The following is a 20,277-nucleotide window of genomic DNA, read 5'->3' as shown; positions in this document are numbered from 1 at the left end:
CTATAAAATTAAAATTACACTGCAGAGCAATTCACACCATACACTATACCCCAGCGTCTAAGCCAGGCCCTAGTTATTAAGCTCACCGTCAAATTCAGGATATACAACCGTGACTGGCCAGACTCCAGATCTCTCAGCATCTGCACGGTGCCTGACACAGGGTTGGCATTTAATGTTTACTGAATAAATATACAATCCATGGAAGGAAGGAAGGAAGGAAGGAAGGAAGGAAGGAAGGAAGGAAGGAAGGAAGGAGGGAAGGAAGGAAGGGACGGACATTGCCCACTTGTGTTTGAGGAATAACAGAGTTGGCAGGTAAAGAGGCCAAGTATCTGAATTTTTAACCTTCTCCGGACTATGATAGATAACTACACACCATCAGACTACCTATTTCTGCTAAACATGGAGTTTATTGGGATCATTCGGTACAACTTTAGTCCTACCTTTCCTAATTCCAGGCATGTTGACAGTCCTTTAAAAATCATGCTATATTACTTCGGAGGAAAATACCTCCACCTTAACATGTTTAAAGAAATGCTAGAAAATTTTATTCCTACCAATTTTGGTTTTTTTTACTGCCTCAGCTACAGATTTCTAACACAGTGCATGTGGATCTAATGTCCATGTGAACGCACACCAACTAGTTACTGACTTTTTAAAGCAATTCCTTTGCAGATACCAAATGACACAGTCCTGGGCTGTGCAGAGAGGCCAAAGGGAAGCCAACATGTTCCAGATTTTCTCCCTCTTGTGAGCCTGGTCTTTGATTAACAACTGCAAATGGCCTTATTGGAGAGAAAAGACACTCAAGAACACAAGCAAAGGGAAGTGGAAAGCTGGAAAAATGCAATGTCTGCTGAACCCTGAGGGCTCCGAGGTGACCACTACCGTGATACTATGGTTCAGAGGCTGACGTGGACCCTGGCCTGGGGGGATGCTGAAAGCAGATGAGACAGAAATGGGTGTGACTGTATTACAGAGGCCCTCCCTGGGACATACCATGGGTGTTGGTGGGGTTAGTTTGTGTAAAATTGGATCCGAATCCCTCATCCTGAGCTAAGGAAACAAGGGTAACAGAGAGTTTTCCTGTTTCTTGATTCCTCATACATGTGGGTTTAGAGTTGGGTGAAAGCCAACGTTTAAGTGAACACAGTAAGCTTTGAGATGGTGGTATTTCAAAAAGGAAGAATGAAAGAATAAGCTTGCCTGAAACAGTGCGCACGACCATGGCCAGGAGAGCTCAGAACCGACTGTGCCTCTTTCAGCCAGGAACCTACCCCTTCTACTTCTCTGTTTTCTAAACTGGCCCGTGCTTTTGCTCGCCACTTTTCCATCAGACCACACTGCAGCAGTTGCAAGGGGCAAACTTAACATACATTTGCAGTTTATTACCCTATGGGAGTACTCTGCCAATACATTTACGTGATAAATAGGAGGCTGAGAACGTCCCAACAGGCTAAGACAGTCTCCCAAGGCACTCAGCAGCGTTCCCACACAGCAAGGGCTACCCACGTCTTCAAGGTTCCGTGATGGGGTCCAGGATGTGAAGGGCACCAAAGAAGTCCCTCTGCCCTTCAACTGGCTGAACACTCTGCTAGTTGACGCAGTTCTTTGTGATTCTTCGACTTCTGTCCACCTGTCGGATGCTGTCTGCGACGTTAATGGTGACTTCTTTTCCAGACGTCCGCTTAGTGTCTCTTTTAGCCTGTTAAAAAGTTTAAACACAGTGAATTGAGTTACTAGGAAATATCCAAAGGTCCTGACATTTGCATTAATCTCTTGAAGTTGTCTCACACACACACACACACACAGATGCAGGAAGAACGACCCACAAGGACACATGCACATATACTCCTTTTCATAGGCTGCTCTGTTGAATCTCTAATACCAACCTAGAGCAGAGCTTGGCATAGAAATGCTCGGTAAAGCACCGTTGAATGAATGGATGAATGAATTGGCAAAGGTCCATCAAAGGGCAATGTGATTCCATATATATGAGTCAGTATACGGTATTTGTTTTTCTCTTTCTGACGTACTTAACTCTGTATGACAGACTCTAGGTCCATCCACCTCACTACAAATAACTCAATTTCGTTTCTTTTTATGGCTGAGTAATATTCCATTGTATATATGTGCCACATCTTCTTTATCAGGAATAAAGAGGTAGACATAGAAAATGGACTTGAGGACATGGGGTGGGAGGGCGAAGCTGGGGTGAAGTGAGAGTAGCATCGACATATATACACTATGGAATGTAAAATAGATAGCTAGTGGGAAGTAGCAGCATAGCACAGGGAGATCAGCTTGGTGCTTTGTGACCACCTAGAGGAGTGGGAGAGGGAGGGTGGGAGGGAGGCTCAAGAGGGAGGGGATATGGGGACATGTGTATGCATACGGTTGGTCCGCTTTGTTGTGCAACAGAAACTAACACAGTATTGTGAAGCAATTGTACTCCAATAAAGATCTATTTTTAAAAAGGGCAATGTGAGAGGTTTCACAGCTGGCTTTGGTAGAGCAGCTAAGGGTTTGAGCTTTGGAGTCAGACAGACTTTGGTTTGAACACTGACTTCACTGTGGGCAAGTTTTTTCTAACCTCTCTAACCCTTAGATGAGTTTCCTCATCCATGAGATGGAGGATAATAATAGTACCGAACGCATAATGTTATTATAAGGATTACCTAAGGTAATGAATGTAAGGCACTTAGCACAATGCCTGTCATTAACTAAAAATGAGGGGAAGAAAAGACTTGACAAGTATAATAAGTAAAAAGTAGGATATATTATCCATTTCTTTTTTTCAATTTTTTTATTGAATGAAAGATTCTTTAAATTCCATGGTGCCTTGCAATTTTCAGAAGTTTCACATACATGATTTCATGTAATCCCATAATAACCCATTTTTCCCCCAGTCTTATATTGCCCCTCCCTCCTTACCTCTCCCCACTGGTAACCGCTAGTTTGTTCTCTGAATCTGTAGATTATCCACTTAGAAGTGAGGAAAGTCCAGAATCTATATTAAATACTAAAGTATTTAAGAACTGCAGGTTCTTCAAGCATATGTGCACAATTCTCCCCTTCCCCCTCAAGAGAAGACAGCGGGACCGCTGGGGGGTCATTCTGTGCCCGTTCCATTCAGTGATGTGTGCTCGGAGTGAGCCCGAGACTGGCCTCATGAGTTGTCTCCGTCGGGGATGGACAGAGATGTGTGCCCCCAACCCCACTCCAGGAAGGCCCTCTGCCCAGCTGCAGGGGGTGCAGCAGGCAAATAGCCTCCAGCTGTCCCTTCAGGGCAGCCTCAGCTACAGAGAAACCCCTCACCCGGGGCCTTCCCTTCCTAGGTGGCCCGATGCAGGGGTATAAACGCCTGGCCATCTGACCCAAAGCAGGACAGCTCTGACCTGCCATTTAGCTTCAGAGCTTCCCATGGGGTGGGGTCAGCCGCGGCTGTGAGCGGGCCTGCATTGTGGCTCCACTTCTCCCTCTGCCCGCTTCTGCTTCCGGCCCTCCCTCCCGCAGTGTTGACAGGGCACTTCCCAAAGAACATCTCATATAATGACATCTCAGAGTCAGCCTCCTGGAAAACAGTCAGTCTCAGATCTGTGGGAGCATCTCCCACAGCCTGAGCATCTCCCCATTCTGGATATGAGTCTAGTGTTGATAGATGCAGATTTTTCATACAACGTGGTCCCTGCACATAAGCCAAGTATCAATACTTCATCTGCAGTGCATCCCAAGAAATGGTGGTCTATCACACCACTGGAGAAAAATAAATTGCTCTGTTGTATTTATTAGCAAATGATATGCAGGTTTTTAACAGGGCACATGTATCCTGTGTAGTAGCCGCTGCTGATGCCCCTTTCAGATTCCGTGTACTTGGCTGGTGCATCCAACCCTCAGCTGCTTTGTGTTTTGGCTGCTAATCACTCAGAGCTGCACCCTTCTTTTGAGACTTGCCCTCATCTGATCAGAGTCACCTCATCCAGAAATGCCGAAGAGGTTATACCCTAATTTCCAGAGACAGCCTAAAGCCAATGCCTGATTATTGGGAATATAAAAGCTGGTCCTTTTGCCTCAAGGGGCAAGCCCTTTGGGAAGCCCTAGGGACTCTTTTTAAGAGAAGGTCAGATTTCAAATGTAAAATTAAATGGAGCTCTGAGGCTTGAGCTTCATGGTAAATCTGCCTCTGCCTTCCAGTGAAAACACACAAGGCCTATTGTTTTAAACTATCCTGTTTCCCAATCCACATACCATGTCTGGAACACCAAATCTCTCAAAAATTTTACGTTCCATTGCTTCTGAAAGCCCACCTCCTCTATAAAATCTTTTCTACTCAACAGCAGAAACAGTGATATTTCTTTAATTCCAGTTTCTCTAAAATTTAATTCCATATTTTCCTCCACTTATCACCCTACAACACATACTTATTCCATTTGTTTTAAGTCCATTTTAGAAAATGACATATAGTCATGAGCAGTCCATGATGCACAATTAGGTATAAAGTTGGCTTTGCATATCAAAGGACATTAGTTATTATCTTTATCATTACATTTGAGGCAGAAGCCCTTTTCTAGGTGCAAAAAGATTTAGGGAAATACAATTTCTAGTATTTGACTTAATATAGCTGATTGGCTAGAAAAAGGGACAAAATATTAAATATTAAAGATGACCAGATGGAAGGTCGTGAAGCCACTAAAAACAAAACCAGGGCTTCCCTGGTGGCGCAGTGGTTGAGAGTCCGCCTGCCGATGCAGGGGACACGGGTTCGTGCCCTGGTCTGGGAAGATCCCACATGCCGCGGAGCAGCTGGGCCCGTGAGCCATGGCCGCTGAGCCTGCGCGTCCAGAGTCTGTGCTCCGCAACGGGAGAGGCCACAACAGTGACAGGCCCGCGTACTGAAAAAAAAAAAAAAAAAAAAAATCAGAAGTCAATGCTGTCTAAGGACTTAGTCTTAACGCTCAGCTCCTCCAGGCCTGAACCGGCACTAGGGCCTAGCAGTGTCTTTTATGGGTTTATTTCCTCCTAAAAGCAGAGAACTCACAAAGTCCCACAACCAATTTTGTTTCCAAAAGAAAACGGTGGCAATTATGAGGCTAATTCCACCTGATTTCCATTTCAGGTGTTATTGCATAAAAGCTTCGAGGACTGGGACATGGAATAGAGACACAGAGGCCTTATTTGAAATGAGCCAAGTTGAGGGCAGCATTCCCCTCAAACCAGTGGGCAGTAAGAAAGCTTTCCAGAATGGAAATGTAAACTTTCTGAACTGCATAACTGCCTTTCTTTAGAGTTATTGGCACGATTTCACAAAAAGTTATTAAAGATTCTACACAGAAAGTGCTCTGCTCTAAGTTTCAGTCTGCCTTCGTAAGCTTAAAAATTCAAGCAAACATTCAATAGTTGGATGATTCTTAATTTTTCAGCCTGTTTAAGAATCAAAGGCTACAAAATAGTCATTCCCAGAACAGCCACAGAATATGTATGGTTTGCATCTCAATTATAGTGGGGCAATCTCTTAAATCTGTGTAGCAAAAGCCTGACAATGGAGATGTTCAGAGGACAAGGTTCGGGGCCAGGCAGACCCGGATTTGGCATGAGGCTTTGCCATTAGTTAGCTGCATGAGACATTGCTTTAACCTCTGAATCTCAATTTCCTTATCCAAAAGCAGGGATAATGCCTACTTCTTAGTGGGTTTTTTTGTTTGTTTGTTTGTTTTGGTGGGGGGAGAGAATTAAGCATGTCACTTAGCATTAACAGGGTGATCAACTTCTTCTGGCTTGTCCAAGACTGTCCCGTTTTCAAACGGAAAGTCCCACATTCAAGGAACCACCTCAGGCCCCTGCAAACCAGGACAGTTAGTCGCCCCAATTATATAGCTTTTGACATTAATTCTATTCGCAAAATAATGTCAGTCAAACATACCAAATTTAAATCAAAAACTTTCTTGTTCTACTGAAACCATGACTATTGCTACGACTACTTCTAAATACCAATAATAGTAATAACTCTACAAGATCCACATTTGGATAAAGAACAAACTGGAGTTCTGTATTCTAATGATGGGCACAGAAGGTCCAGGCCATATACAAATCCACTTTCAAATAATTACACTGTATTTAATTTGGCAAATTAAACAATCAGAACAACAATGCATTGACTTGAAAGTGTTTTATAAAAGAAAAACTTCCGAGTCTGAGACCTCAGAGAGGCGCCCACCCTTTTTAAAGCAGCATGATTGAGGAGGTTGGTAGTTGCTGAAATCTAGTCACAGCTTGGAAACCTCAGATTTGAAGCCCAAATGAGAGGGACAAAGATGAATGAGAAAGAGAACCACAATGCCAGATAGTTTCTCTAGAAGTTCCAAGAAAGAAGTTGCTTTGCCCTCCTCTGAGAAAAGAGCTATATAGATACGCGGAACAGCACCATTTGTACCTCTGGGACTATAGCATTTTTTGTATGACACAGATATTTTCCCCTCTGATGTGGTTTTTAGCCAGCCAAACCTTTTAATTTAACAGCCAACCCTCTTTATTCAATGACAGGAAAAGAAAACGTGTCCCTATTGCAATTACTGGCTTAAAAAAAAGCTTATACTTCCCAACTCAATGCTGAGAGAAGCCTATTTAGTACCTTTTCCTTTTGCAGCTGTCTGCTAATTTCACTTCTAAAATTCTTGTTTTGGGCTTCCCTGGTGGCACAGTGGTTGAGAGTCCGCCTGCCGATGCAGGGGACACGGGTTCATGCCCCGGTCCAGGAAGATCCCACATGCCGCAGAGTGGCTGGGCCTGTGAGCCATGGCCGCTGAGCCTGTGCGTCCGGAGCCTGTGCTCCGCAACGGGAGAGGCCACAACAGTGAGAGGCCCGTGTACCGCAAATAAAATAAAATAAAATAAAATAAAATTCTTGTTTTGTGAGTTTTATCACCATTGATTTTTGTTAATGGGCCACACTCTTGTTTCTCACCTGGTTTTACAGCTTTTCTATTCTTCCCTTGCCTCATTTTAACTTCCACAGGTTTAGAATCATAGATTTTAGTCCTCTTGATACTGCCTCTTTAATTAAAAGTCATTTATTAGCTGTCATTTCTCAAAGGTAACCAGATTGACTGTGATAACTTCCTGGCACATGGACGTGTTTCTCTTGGGGTTTAGAAGTCAACCACCCAGCTCATTCTCGTGGAAGGAGGCCCGGACCCAAGAGGGCAGCTAAGTCAGCTCACCTTTTCTCATTTTCTCCCAAATGGAAAGAGCGATGTTCTCTGCTTTAATTTGACTGCACAAATATACCTAACACAGGGCTGCACCAACCTTTTCACAGTTCCTTTTAGACAATGAAGAAAAAAGGCTTACTGAGTTCATGATTTATCAGACACCAATTTTCTGCATAACTAGTATTTTTTAATTATAGAAATGATACATAATTATGGTAAAAGAAATCCAGAGAGTAGAGAAAAAGCACAGTGAGAAGTAACACTTGTTCCCATGCTCTGGCCACACTGTGTTTTCACCAGAGGTAATCACAGCCAGTCATTTCCTAGGGAGTGTTGCAGGGATTTTCTAAGCAGACACAGTACGGGGCCGCCTTATCTCTCTCCCGGTATTCTGTACTTTCTTCTTGGCCTTTAACCAGACTTTGGACTATATATTTATTTGCTTGTTTACTTGCTTATTTCTACATCTTCATCAGATTAAAACTTCAAGGAGGGAGGGACCCAGTCTGTTGCGTTCACCACAGTGTCCTCAGCATCTAACTTAGTGCTCATCACATAATAGACCTCTGACAAATAATTTGATGAAGAACATGTGTGTGAAGATTCATCTTCAGAAAGAAACAGAAAAAAATCCTGGGGAATAGAACCTGTCTGCATTGCCCTGCCTAAACATTCTAGAACTTTCCTAGGATCTCAATCATGCTCGTGATTGATTGTTCCTTGCACCATCCCTGAGACACGGCCAGGAATGTAGTTGTGTTCACTCTTCCCGAGGAGGCAATTGAAGTTACTCAGTCTAAAGCAATTTGCTTGAGGCCAATGTCAACAGAGGTGGCGAGTTGAACTAAAGATGGTGGGAGGCTGGACGTGGGCTGTGGGCCTCACACCCAGCCTCCCACAACTGCCAGTGCTCACACTAAATTCTCCACCATTTTGCTTCAGGAAATGAGAAGGGAGATCATGAGGTTTAGAGGCAGACAGACCTGGGCTTGAACTCCAGCACAGCCAAGTCACTACTCCCTCTGCCACGCTGGCCAAACACTTAATCTTCCCGAGCCGGTTTTCCCAGCTGGGGAATGATGCTACTTACCACTCAGAGCTGTGAGGGTTAAAGAGGATGCCATCTATATAGGGTGTCTGGCTCACAGCAGACACTCTTGACAATGTTAGTTCCTTCCTCTCTGCCTTCCTAAAAGATTAAAGCCTGAGCCTTGTCAGCTGCAACTCAAGACATTTTTCTTCTTTTCAGTCAAGTCCCATTAAAAGGAGACACACAATAACAGACTCCGAGCTGTTCCCAAATTCCATGAATTTATTTGCTGCTGCTTTATTGGTATTAATGAGAGGTCATTCAGGAAACATTTGATCTTAGCAACTCCACCAAGGGCCAGGATGCTAGCCTCCAGAGGCAGGGATCAGACTATACCTCAGGCAAAACTGTCAAGAACTTCCCAAACCTCAAGCAAATCCTGTGCAGACCACAGCCACTTGTACTAATTCGGGCTAACTCAGTCTAGGGGTTTTTATTTATCAGGTATCGGATGCCAAAGGGAGTTGTTGCTTCCCAACTTAAACCTCAGATAGATCAAATACTAGGAAGGCAGTAGAACCTGCTTTAGAAGAGCAGTTGGGCTCCAACAGAACAGTCATCAATCTGCATTGCCCTGCCTAAACATTCTAGAACTTTCCTAGGATCTCAATCATGCTCGTGATTGATTGTTCCTTGCACCATCCCTGAGACATGGCCAGGAATGTAGTTGTGTTCACTTTTCCCGAGGAGGCAACTGAAGTCACTTAGGCTAAAGCAATTTGCTTGAGGCCAATGTCAACAGAGGTGCTGAGTTGAACTAAAGATGGTGGGAGGCTGGACGTGGGAAGGGGGTGAGTGGGGAGTGGAGCCGTGGGAAATTTTTCTCATCTTTTTTTTTTGGCTGCGTCCAGTCTTAGTTGTGGCACGCAGGAATCTTCATTGAGGCCTGTAGGATCTTTCGCTGCGACACATGGGCTCTTCGCTGCAGTGCACGGGCTTCTCTCTAGTTGTGGCGCCCGGGCTCCAGGGTGCGTGGGCTCAATAGTCTGTGGCACTCAGGCACTCTAGTTGAGGTGCGAGCTCAGTAGTTGTGGCGTGCGGGCTTAGTTGCCCCGGGGCATGTGGGATCTTAGTTCCCTGACCAGGGACCGAACCCGCAGGTGGATTCTTAACCACTGGACCACCAGGGTAGTCCCAATTTTTCTAATCTTAATGAAGTCCTAGGCCGACCTCATTCAAGCAACAGTCAGTGAGTACACACTAGGTGCATACCCCTGAAGCAGGCTCAGGGGGCAAGGGAAGAATACAAAGAAGAAGAAGGTCTCTGCCCTGAGAGTCTTCTAATCGAATTGGTTTTTCTGCAGACCCTCAGGTGAATACTGAGTTTTGCAATTCTTCGTCTACATAAGGTAACAGCTGATATATAGATGCATTGTGGAAATCACCACACACACACACACACACACACACACACACACACACACATCCCTATGCTGCTACATTGCTTCCTTTTCCCAGGCTTAAACTAGAATATGCACCAAAGTGTCCTTCTAAGAGGTTTCCCTCTCTGGTTGTCCTCAATGGTTTCTTTTCTTCACTCTCCTTTTAATGTCATGTTTTTGTTTCTCTAGGAGAGACTCATATTTACTTTCCAAACTCTCCTCACGGATCTCATATTACCACCAACCAGGAGAAATTCTGGGCTGGTCCCATCCTCCTTTCTGGATTAGGCCTCCCTCTTTGGTCACATCCACGTCTCTGAGGCTTCACCTACCTTTCCTGGACCGCACCAAGACTTGCTGACAGTCAGACACTGGAGGGGCGGCGGGGGAGGGGTGGGCAGGAAGCGCAGAAGGATGAGGCTACTTAACTGAGAATCAGTCCAGGCATCAGCTAATTTCTTTGGCAAGGTCCGGACACTTTGCCAAGAATAATAAAGCAACTAAAAGAGATGCAACTTCTGAAGACGTGAAGGCTCACTGGGAGGCCCGCCACAGACTCAGAGCTTCGTCTGCCCTGAGCTACATCCACCATCCATCCACTTTTCTACCTTAGCTGAATACTTGAGGCTATACCTCTGGAGGAGAAATACAAGAGTCCTAAGCCTGAAGAAACGGCACATTCACATTGGAGAGTAAATGTCTGGAGGCAGCCCAGAGTTCCTGAGTAATTAATTAGCAGGAGAGAACAAGCAGCTACAGAGCTTCCCCTTGCTTGTTTGTTGAGCTCAGGGAAGGCTGGGGGAGGAGACAGTCGATGATTTATCAGATGCTGCACAGTCAGAAAGGTCCCAAGTGACTGGAGCAAATCAAGGTTTACTAGAGAAAGAGCGCCCCACTGAGACAGTTCCAATTTGTGAGACATCATTTTTGCCACAATCTTTCTGCCAGTTAGCACCTATTAACGCTGGGCATGAGACAGGGGCCAGAGGAAATTGAAAGAAGATGTAGTTTGTTTGATGAGATAGAGAGTGGAGAAGGGCTCCGAACGCTGCTGCTCCCAGCTGCTCCCAGGCATCAGCAAAGCCAGCTGCCCCTCGTGGCCCTTTGGAAAGTGCTCTGAACTGTGGACCACATCTATGTTAAATCGAGTAGTTGCTATCCCCTTCCAGGGGCCTTCTCTTTCCTTCGCAGCACCATTTCAAATCTATCTTCATTTATTCTGTATTATCTGCCTCCCCAGGCTCAGCGCCATTAAAATTGGCAGCTGCTGGCTTTGCAGGAGCAAAGGGTGTGTACTGAGAAGACTGCAGAAAACAGGGAGACTAAGCACGGTGGAACCAGATGACAGCATCAAAAAGGACAGACAGAGACATCTGGATTCCGAGGAAGTAGCACCACATTGCTCAACTCCAAAGGCAGCACCTGCATTGCAGGCTGTGACTGCCCTGTGCACACAGTGCAAGGGAGTGGTAGAAGCTGCTTCCTGAAGTTGCACAACAGAGGCCTGAATAGAAGACCCTACAGGGTCCCCGTGGTTTCACTGAGCACCTACTATGCACAACATCCTGAGCTGGGCACATGTTCCAGAACCTGGGAGAGTTCAAGGCACATTCCGCTGCTATATCACGTGCCCCTTCGTCCCAACCCTAGTCCACCACTTTCACCTGGCTAGCCCTCCCCCTTCCTTCTCCTGCTCTCAGATATGGCTTCTCTTCCCCCAGAAAGCTTTCTCTGACATCCAGGTTGGGTTTATTCATTCAATCCCTTGACAGACTTTTGTTGCTCCCCTGCTAAGTGCCAGGCGCTGTACTGAGCACACAAGAGGTGCCCCTCCTGGGGGCTCCCTCAGCATCACATGACCCCCTGTATAATAGCACTTACCACACTGTGTTATAATAGTGTATTCACTGCTATGTCTCTTCTACTAGACTGTGAACTCCTTGAGACCAAGGACTCTATTTTATTAAATCGTGCCTTTCTAGAACATCAAAAAAGAGGAAAAAAATTGGCAACTGCTTCAGAGCAAAGGGCATGTGTGCCTGTTCCACTCTTGGATCCTTGGCATCAGAACAGTGCCTGGCACCCAGATGGCACTCAGTGGATGAACATTAGATGAAGGAATCCGAAGAGTGCTTATAGGACCTGATGAGGAAATCTTCCAGGCCCAGTGACTGGACAAACTTGGTCTATAAATCTGAACGCGGGCTTCCCTGGTGGCGCGGTGGTTGAGAGTCCGCCTGCCGATGCAGGGGACGTGGGTTCGTGCCCCGGTCCGGGAGGATCCCACATGCCGCGGAGCGGCTGGGCCCGTGGGCCATGGCCGCTGAGCCTGCGCGTCCGGAGCCTGTGCTCCGCAACGGGAGAGGCCACAACAGTGAGAGGCCCGCATACCACAAAAAAAAAAAAAAAAAAAAATCGGAACGGGAACACTGTGTAGACACGTGCATGAGGATGCATGCTTTATGAACGGGTTCTTCTGGAGAAGGAAAGCTTTTAAAAAAGTGCCCAAGAACCATCAGCCAGTGGCCCGATGATGTCCAGGGGAACGCGGTGAGGTGCTAATAGTTCATCCTGGGGGGAGCAAAGGCGGACCAGAAGAGGTGAGCCAGACGCTGCCTGAGCCAGGCACAGAAAACGCAGGAAGCTCTAGCCTGGAGTATGAAACAAGCTAGGAAGAGACAGTATGTCAAAGGCCCTGGACGGAATAGGAAGAAAATTATTTTCCTTAGGCAGATTCTAGGCAGCTGAGATCTGTGTTGGTACGAGATAGCTCTGCTGACAGAAGCTTCAATCAGAGGTTGACTTGTCTTGTAAGCTGACACCTTAAGTAGAAACCTTTGCCTTTGAGGAAGTCAGGATGCCTGGTGGCTGGTGAGGTCTCAGGACAGGAAGACCCCTGATGCATTTCAGCAATTGTCTGAATGCTTAAAACTGAAGCTATCCGCTCCCTGATCTTATTTTGGAAATACTTACAACACAGCATTGTTCACTGAATCGTGAAAACAAAATTTCACATTTGGTTTTGTGACCAGCTTATCAGTGTGTGGCATCTGCCCCCTGGTGCTGTGTTGGTGAGGTGCGTGGTCCTCACTCCCCTGCGACACAGTTTTCACTGTGGCTGGAGTCCGAGGCGGACTGGCTCCACCCGGCCCCGTTTTAACTACCAGACCAGCTCCCAGAGTGCACGCCTGTGTGGTGTGTGGAGAGCTTTCCTGAGCCGCCTGAGTCTCCATTCTTATCTGTGAACTGGAGACAACAATATCACACTGTAGAGTCATTGTGAGGATCAAGTGAGATAATACAAGGAAGTGCTTAGCACCCCAGGCGGCACCTAGAAGGCTGCTCTCACGGGCCGAAGAAAGACAGGACTAAGCACGACTTACTGGCCTTAAATTCTTATGGTCCGTAACTGGAACTTATCTGCTGCCGGTCAGCATGTAAAGCGGTATAACCACTTTGGAAAACTGTGTCAGTATCTATTAAAGCCAAATATATCCCCATCCTATGAGCCAGGAATTCTACTCCTGGGTATATATATATATATTCCCCAGAGAAGTGAATGTCCACCTAAGGGTACAAGAATGTTAACAGCTATATTGTTCACAATAGCCCCAAACTGGAAACAACCCAAATGTCCTTCAAGTAGAAGGGTTAAATTGTGGTATATTCATTTAATGAAATATACATAGCAATGAAAATGAGGAAATTTTTGCAACTCACAACAACATGGATGATTCTCACTAGCATAATGTTGAACAAAAGAAGCCAGACACAGAAGAGCAAATACTGTATGATGCCATCTATAAAAGTCAAAAATAAACAAAAGTGGTCTGTGATGCTAGACGTCAGGACAGTGGTTATATTGTTGGGGTGTGGACAGTGACTGGCACATCCCAGTCACCGTGGTGAGGGGCACACAGGGGATTTCTGGAGTAGTGATACTGTTCTGTGTCTCCATATGGAAGATGGTTACACGGGTGTGTCACCTTATTAAAATTCACTGGACTTATGACAGACTTGTACATTTTTCTATATATATGTTATAAGTGGTAGATTGCACTATTGCTCCTAATCCTTTGCTGTCTCTCTACTGGGGACAGAGTACACTGCCTTGTCCTACTGATGTTGGGTTTGGCCAATAGGAGGTTAGATGGTATGGTGTGAGCAGAGACATGAAATGCGTTTGCCCTCTTGGGCTATCTGCCGTAGCCATGATAATATACCTCGGAGAGCTGCCGCTCTTTTAGCCTGATTCACAGAATAAAATACACAGAACAGACTGAGCTAGACCTGGAGCCTGGAGCCTGAAGTCAGGCCTAGCCATTCAAATTGTGGCTGACTGTGAGGAGAAAAAGATGGTTGTTTTAAGCCACTGAATGTTGATTTGCTTTGTCATGCAGCATTATTGTGGCATTAGCTGACTGATACATTATTCTTTGACAAAAAAAGTACTTTAAGATCTCTACGCTCCACTTTTCTAATAGTCACCTGTTTCAATTTAAAGTTACCAACACTCATCTCTAGCACTTATATGACCTATTCATGTCATCAATCAAGTGCATCTCAGTTTCCTTGTCTTTGAAATGGGATGACGCTTACTTTACATGCTCTTGGGAGGATTCAATGAGCCACTAGAACTAAAAGCACTTTGTAAATTGCAGAACACAACTTGAAAGTGATGGATGACGGAAGTGAGGTTGGAAAGCAAGCATGTGACAGGCAAAGCCACTTCCTCCCATTCATGGAACATCTTGGCTCAAAAGGTGAGGGCACAGTGTGGGGAGGAGGTTAGGGTACAAAAGTCAGGGCCTGCCCTAGAGCAATGACCAAGCTTCTGAGCATAGTTCTGTGGGGCCCAGACTGCCCTGGGAGATGGCAATGATGCTTGGGCCTCTAGAAGGCCAGCTTATGCACAGACAAAGCAGGCAATACAGGACACCAGGAAGGCCACTGCTGCCCTCAGATCTACCCCCCACCCATGACCTTCTACATGTCTGAAGAGCCACCATCAGTGTTTCCTTTAATTGGCTTGTGGTGCTGGGTGCCTTACTGCCTTTCTCACAGCACCTCTCAGTTCACAAAGAACAGGCCCATCTGTTCTCTCATCTTGGTACTATTTCCATTGTGTGGATAAAGAACCTGAGACTCTGGGAGACTGAGTGATTCCTGCAAAGCTACTTACTTAATTGAATTTGCAACAGGTTTTCTGACCAAAGATTAGAAAGGGAACTCACTGATGTGGGCAAGAATTCCATCGTTAGATAACCCAGTTGGATCCTCGAAAACAGACGGCGCTGGCCTCAGGGACAGGACCAGTAAGTTTTGACAGGGGAGAGGGGTAAAACGGATTTGGAGTATTGGGTAAGTAGTGGACTTTGAAGGTGGGAGCTAGAGGGGATGGGGAAGATGAGGGAGGAACGGCGGACGGCTGCGCTGGTCTGCTAAGGAGTGGTCGGGGCAGCAGGAGAGAAAAGAAAGAATCAGACAGGATGCCAGGTAGGTCCAGGGACTCCGTAGCCCTGCCTCATCTCCAACAGCAACAGTGTGGGGTGATGCTGTCACCACATTCTGCAACAAGAACCCCCCTTGCAGACCCTCCCACTGCCCACCTGGTTGGAGGGTGTGAGGTAGAACACCAGGCTTGTCTCCCACCACGCTGGTCTTCTTCCCTGCCAACCCCTGCGATGGCCGACTGCCTGGCCTGAGACTAGTTCCCGTAGCCAGTACAGACCTCACTATCAAGAGGCTGAGAGCTGCGACAGCAAAGGAGGTCCTTGAACAAAGCTGTATTTAAACAAACACACACTTCCTTTAGGGCGCTAATATCAAGGACCCATTTCCGCTGATTCAACAAAACACAGCAACCCTCAAGGCAGGGGGTGGGAGGGGGAGCCTTGCTATTTTCTTTGCAACAATTTTCACACGGGTGGGTGGAGAATTTCCTTTGGCAAGGTGAGCTGTCACTGCTCCTTCCCTGGGTGCTGTCTCAGCCTGGCTCTGCCCTGAAGCAACCTTCTCCCCCTGTCTCCGGTCCCAAGTCTGTTCTGTGGCTGCGACCTACCTCTGTGGTCCGGAGGCCATTCTGTTTCTGGGTCAGGGGGCCTGAGCTGAGGCCCTGGGGATTTGGGCACTGGGTCCCACAGCTCATCTTCTTCTCTGGGTTGGATATTCCACTTGGGGCTGTCGATCGGGGCACACTGTTGGAGGACATGCCATCTTCCAGCCCACCTGGGGGAGGGAAGCAGAGGATGCGACTAGAGTCTTGCATATAGCAGTTACTGAAAACAATCTCCAAGAGTGTGGAAAAAAAGACAGCCAAAAACAAGAAAAAAAAGTCAAGCAGCAATCCCACCATGCAGAGCTACCATTTTCTATAAGAACATGTGTGGTTTTTTTTTTTTTACAAAAATGAGACTTTAAAATAATTTTGTAACCTGAAATTTCTACTTAATACATCAATGACATTTTTCTATACCCTTAAATATTCTGCCATACTATTTTTCACATACTTACTCTGTCATTGTATGGATGTGTCACCATTTATTTAACTAAACCCCTCTAATTGGATATCTGTTTTCACTTTTTCATATCAAATGTTACTATGATGAAACTCCTTGGGGTTAAAGCTTTATTCTTAATTACTTCCTTAGGATAAATTCCTAGAAGTGGGTTACTGGTTTGAAGTTTATATATCGTTTTTTACATAATTCCACCTCAAGGTATTGGACTGAGCATGTGTTCCTTCCATGAAATGCCAAGAAATGATAGAATGAAGTTTAAATATAGCCTAATTGAAAAGCAACAGGAGGGAATTCCCTGGCAGTCCAGTGGTTAGGACTCTGCATTTACAATGCCAAGGGCATGGGTTCAACCCCTGGTCTGGTCAAGGAACTGAGATCCCACAAGCCACATGGCATGGCCAAAAAAAAAAAAAAAACAAGCAAGAGGAGGACTACAGAGAGAAATTCATGGATAAAGAGTATCTGATTGAAAAGATAAAACGCGGTCCAGGGAGCGTGAGGGCGAGTGCCAAGTGGGAGACGAGAAGCCAGTAGGGGCTCTGTCATGGCCACAGGGAGGCCAAGGGCAGCCAGGTAGGTCATTCATTCTATTCCTCCACCAGCTGAGGCCTGACGGAGCAGTCTGTGAGGGTAGGACATTGTGATATAAAAAGAAATACATATTTGGTCTTTGTCCCCAGTTCCTGGCATAGAGTTCCTAAGACTCTTGCCATTTCCTGAGTAACAGGGGTGACAGCAGCATATTTTGTTACAACATTTGGTATTTGCTCGCACTTCATGACACAGAGCTCCCAAATTCCTTGGAATTTCATGAGTGATAGGACACAGAGGAGCCCTATTTGTTATAACAAGGCAGCTCCCGGTGGGCCCTAGATAGCTTCAGATGGGGGCTGGTTGCCAGGAAGACCTAACCTTGATTAGGAGCTTGGAACTTTCAGCCCCACCTTCTAACCTCTGGGGAGGGGAGAGGGGCTGGAGATTGAGTTAGTAACTGATGATGCCTCATGATGAAACCTCCATAAAAATCCCTAAGTGACAACGTTTGGGGGAGCTTCCAGGTTGGTGAAAGCATATATGTGCTGGGAAGGTGGCACACGCCAACTCCATGAAGTCAGAAGCTTGTCAGAAGCTCCTGCACTTGGAACTCTTTTGGAGGTCTTGTACCTCTTTATCTGGCTGTTCATTTGTATCAGTTATAATATCTTTTACAATAATCTGGTATACATAAGTAAAGTGTTCCTGAGTTCTGTGAGTCATTCTAGCATATTGCTGAACCTGAGGAGGGGGTATGAGAACCCTGATTTATAGCCAGCTGGTCAGAAGTACAGGTGGCAGCCTGGGACTTGCACCTGGTGTCTGAAGTGGGGGAGAGGCAGTCTTGGGGGACTGGGCCCTTAACCTGTGGGTCTGTGCTAACCCCAGATAGTTAGTGTCAGAATTGAATTGAGTAGTAGGACACCCAGTTGGTGTCTGGAGAGTTGGAGAATTGGTTGATTTGGGGGTTAAAAACCCACATATTTGGTGTCAGAAGAATAGTTGAGTAGAAACAGCACAGAGAGGGCCTTGGCTCAGAGAGAAGGGCAGTGCTCTCAGGGGCTAGTGACACCTGAGAGAAAGAGAAAAGTCATGCCAAGAAGCCTTGCTATCTGAAAACAGTACCAGTAGAGTAAGCCAATAGCTGTTTCCATCCTTGCCTTCCAAGCTGGCTTCTTAAAGAGATGCAGCTGATGTTGTAACAGGAAATTTCAGTGACAGAAATTAGTACAAAAATAAGAATATACAAACAGTTGGAGAAGTCAACACCAAAAAAGAGAGACAACAGACTCTATAATGGAGACCTCAAAGGAAATGGAATTAATACAGAATGTAGCACAGAATTTTAAGTAAGTGTATTTAATCTGCTCAGAAAAATAAGGGAAGATAATATGAGGACAAGAGTGACCAAAAAGGTTCAATCAGAAATATTTGGAATAATAGTTTCAGCTTTTTAAAAATTTATTTATTTTTGGCTGTGTTGGGTCTTCGTTGCTGCGCGTGGGCTTTCTCTAGCTGCGGGGAGCGGGGGCTACTCTTCATTGTGGTGTGTGGGCTTCTCATTGCGGTGGCTTCTCTTGTTGCAGAGCACGGGCTCTAGGTGCGCAAGCTTCAGTAGTTGTGGCTCACGGGCTCTAGAGCACAGGCTCAGTAGTTGTGGCGCACGGGCTTAGTTGCTCCGCAGCATGTGGGATCTTCCCGGACCAGGGATTGAACCCGTGTCCCCTGTATCGGCAGGCGGATTCTTAACCACTGCGCCACCAGGGAAGCCCCTGAAATAATAGTTTTAACTGTTGAAATGAAGTTTAAAAACTCAATAGAGAAGCTGAATAGCAGGACAGGCACAGTTAAGGAGCAATTTGGTGAACTGGAAGAGCAAGCCAAGGAACTCTCCTGGAAGGGGTAAGTGAACGTTTGAAAAACACATTAAGAAACACAGAATAGGGCTTCCCTGGTGGCGCAGTGGTTGAGAGTCTGCCTGCCGATGCAGGGGACATGGATTCGTGCCCCAGTCTGGGAAGATCCCACATGCTGCAGAGCGGCTGGGCCCGTGAGCCATGGCCTCTGAGCCTGTGCGTCCAGAGCCTGTGCTCCGCGACGGGAAAGGCCACAACAGTGAGAGGCCTGCGTACCTCAAAAAAAAAAAAGAAAGAAACACAGAATAGAAATCCAGAAATTACAACCTTAATCTAAGAGGAGTTCCAGAAAGAAGGAACAGAAAAAAATTGAGCAGAAGCAATACTCACAGAAATAATACTAAGTATTTCTCAGAACTGAAGAAAGACATGAAAGCCCAAATTGAAATAGCCTACCAAGGGAATGTAAATTGGTGCGGCCATTATGAAAAATCGTATGGCGGTTCCTCAAAAAACTAAAAATAGAGTTGCCATGTGATCCAGCAATCCCAATCTTGGGCATATACCCAGACAAAACTATAATTCAAAAATATACATGCACTCTTATGTTCACAGTGGCACTGTTTATAATAGCCAAGACATGGAAACAACCTAAACGTCCATCGACAGATGAATAAAGAAGATGTGACATATATATATACAGTGGGATGTCACTCAGCCATAAAAAAAGAATGAAATAATGGCAACATGGATGGACCTAGAGATTATCATACTTAGTGAAGTCAGAAAGAGAAAGACAAATATCGTACGATATCACTTATATGTGAAATCTAAAATACCCCACAAGTGAACATATCTATGAAACAGAAACCGACTCACAGACATAGAGAACAGTCGTGTGGTTGCCAAGGGGGAGGAGAGGTGGGGGAGGGAAGGATTGGGAGTTTGGGATTAGCAGATGCAAACTAGTATATATAGAATGGATAAACAACAAGGTCCTACTCTATAGCACAGGGAACTATATTAAACATCCTGTGATAAACCATAATGGAAAAGAATATGAAAAAGAATATATATGTATAACTGAGTCATTTTGCTGTACAGCAGAAATTAACACAACATTGTAAATCAACTATACTTCAATAAAATTTTTAAAATGTATATGAAATAGCCTACCAAGCACTTGGCAGGACAAATAAAAAGAAAAACGCAACCCAGAGAGATCTTAGTGAAATTTCAGAATGTCATTGATAACAAAAGTTTCAGAAGAGGGAAAAAAATCAAGAATGAGATTGACATCAGGCTTTTCATCAGCAACTAACAGATGTAAGGGAAGTATGCAACAATGTCTTCAAGATTTCAAAAGATATACACATTTTAAAGTCTTTTGCAATTCATTGCCAGATTTATCTCTATAAGTCTTTCTCCAAACACCCTATTGCCCTTCTGCTAACAGTATATGAAATGGCAATGTTCCCAAAACCCTCACAAACACTGAACGTTTTCTTGCTTCTTATCTTTGCCAATTTAAGAGGCAAAATAAATTATCTCATCGCTTTGGTTTATACTTCTTAATTTACTAGAGATATTATTTACGTGCCTGTTGGCTAATTGCGTGTATGTTTTATAATTGTCAAGTCATTTGCCTATCTTACTTTTGGGGTGATAGCCTAGGTTTGCTTTCAA

The 20,277-nt window shown here is 45.3% G+C and overlaps 1 protein-coding gene across 2 annotated transcripts in view; it reads right to left on the bottom strand.

The window, feature by feature from the left end:
* Positions 1-243: 243 nt before the first annotated feature.
* Positions 244-20,277, bottom strand: part of BAALC (BAALC binder of MAP3K1 and KLF4) — a 92,481-nt gene continuing 72,447 nt past the window's right edge. Inside the window, exons 2-3 of one of the 2 annotated variants that reach the window (XM_032610120.1) lie at positions 15,742-15,908; positions 244-1,705 (exon numbers count right to left, since the gene is read on the bottom strand). In XM_032610120.1, the coding sequence (XP_032466011.1) occupies positions 1,595-1,705; positions 15,742-15,908 (278 nt within the window). In that variant the 3' untranslated portion in view covers positions 244-1,594. The remainder of the gene's footprint in view (positions 1,706-15,741; positions 15,909-20,277) is intronic. The other variant, XM_032610121.1, reaches the window with a different exon arrangement.

This window comes from Phocoena sinus, chromosome 17 (assembly GCF_008692025.1).
Source record: "Phocoena sinus isolate mPhoSin1 chromosome 17, mPhoSin1.pri, whole genome shotgun sequence".
Taxonomy (NCBI): Eukaryota; Metazoa; Chordata; class Mammalia; order Artiodactyla; family Phocoenidae; genus Phocoena; species Phocoena sinus.
This window is presented reverse-complemented; position numbering and strand designations above follow the sequence as displayed.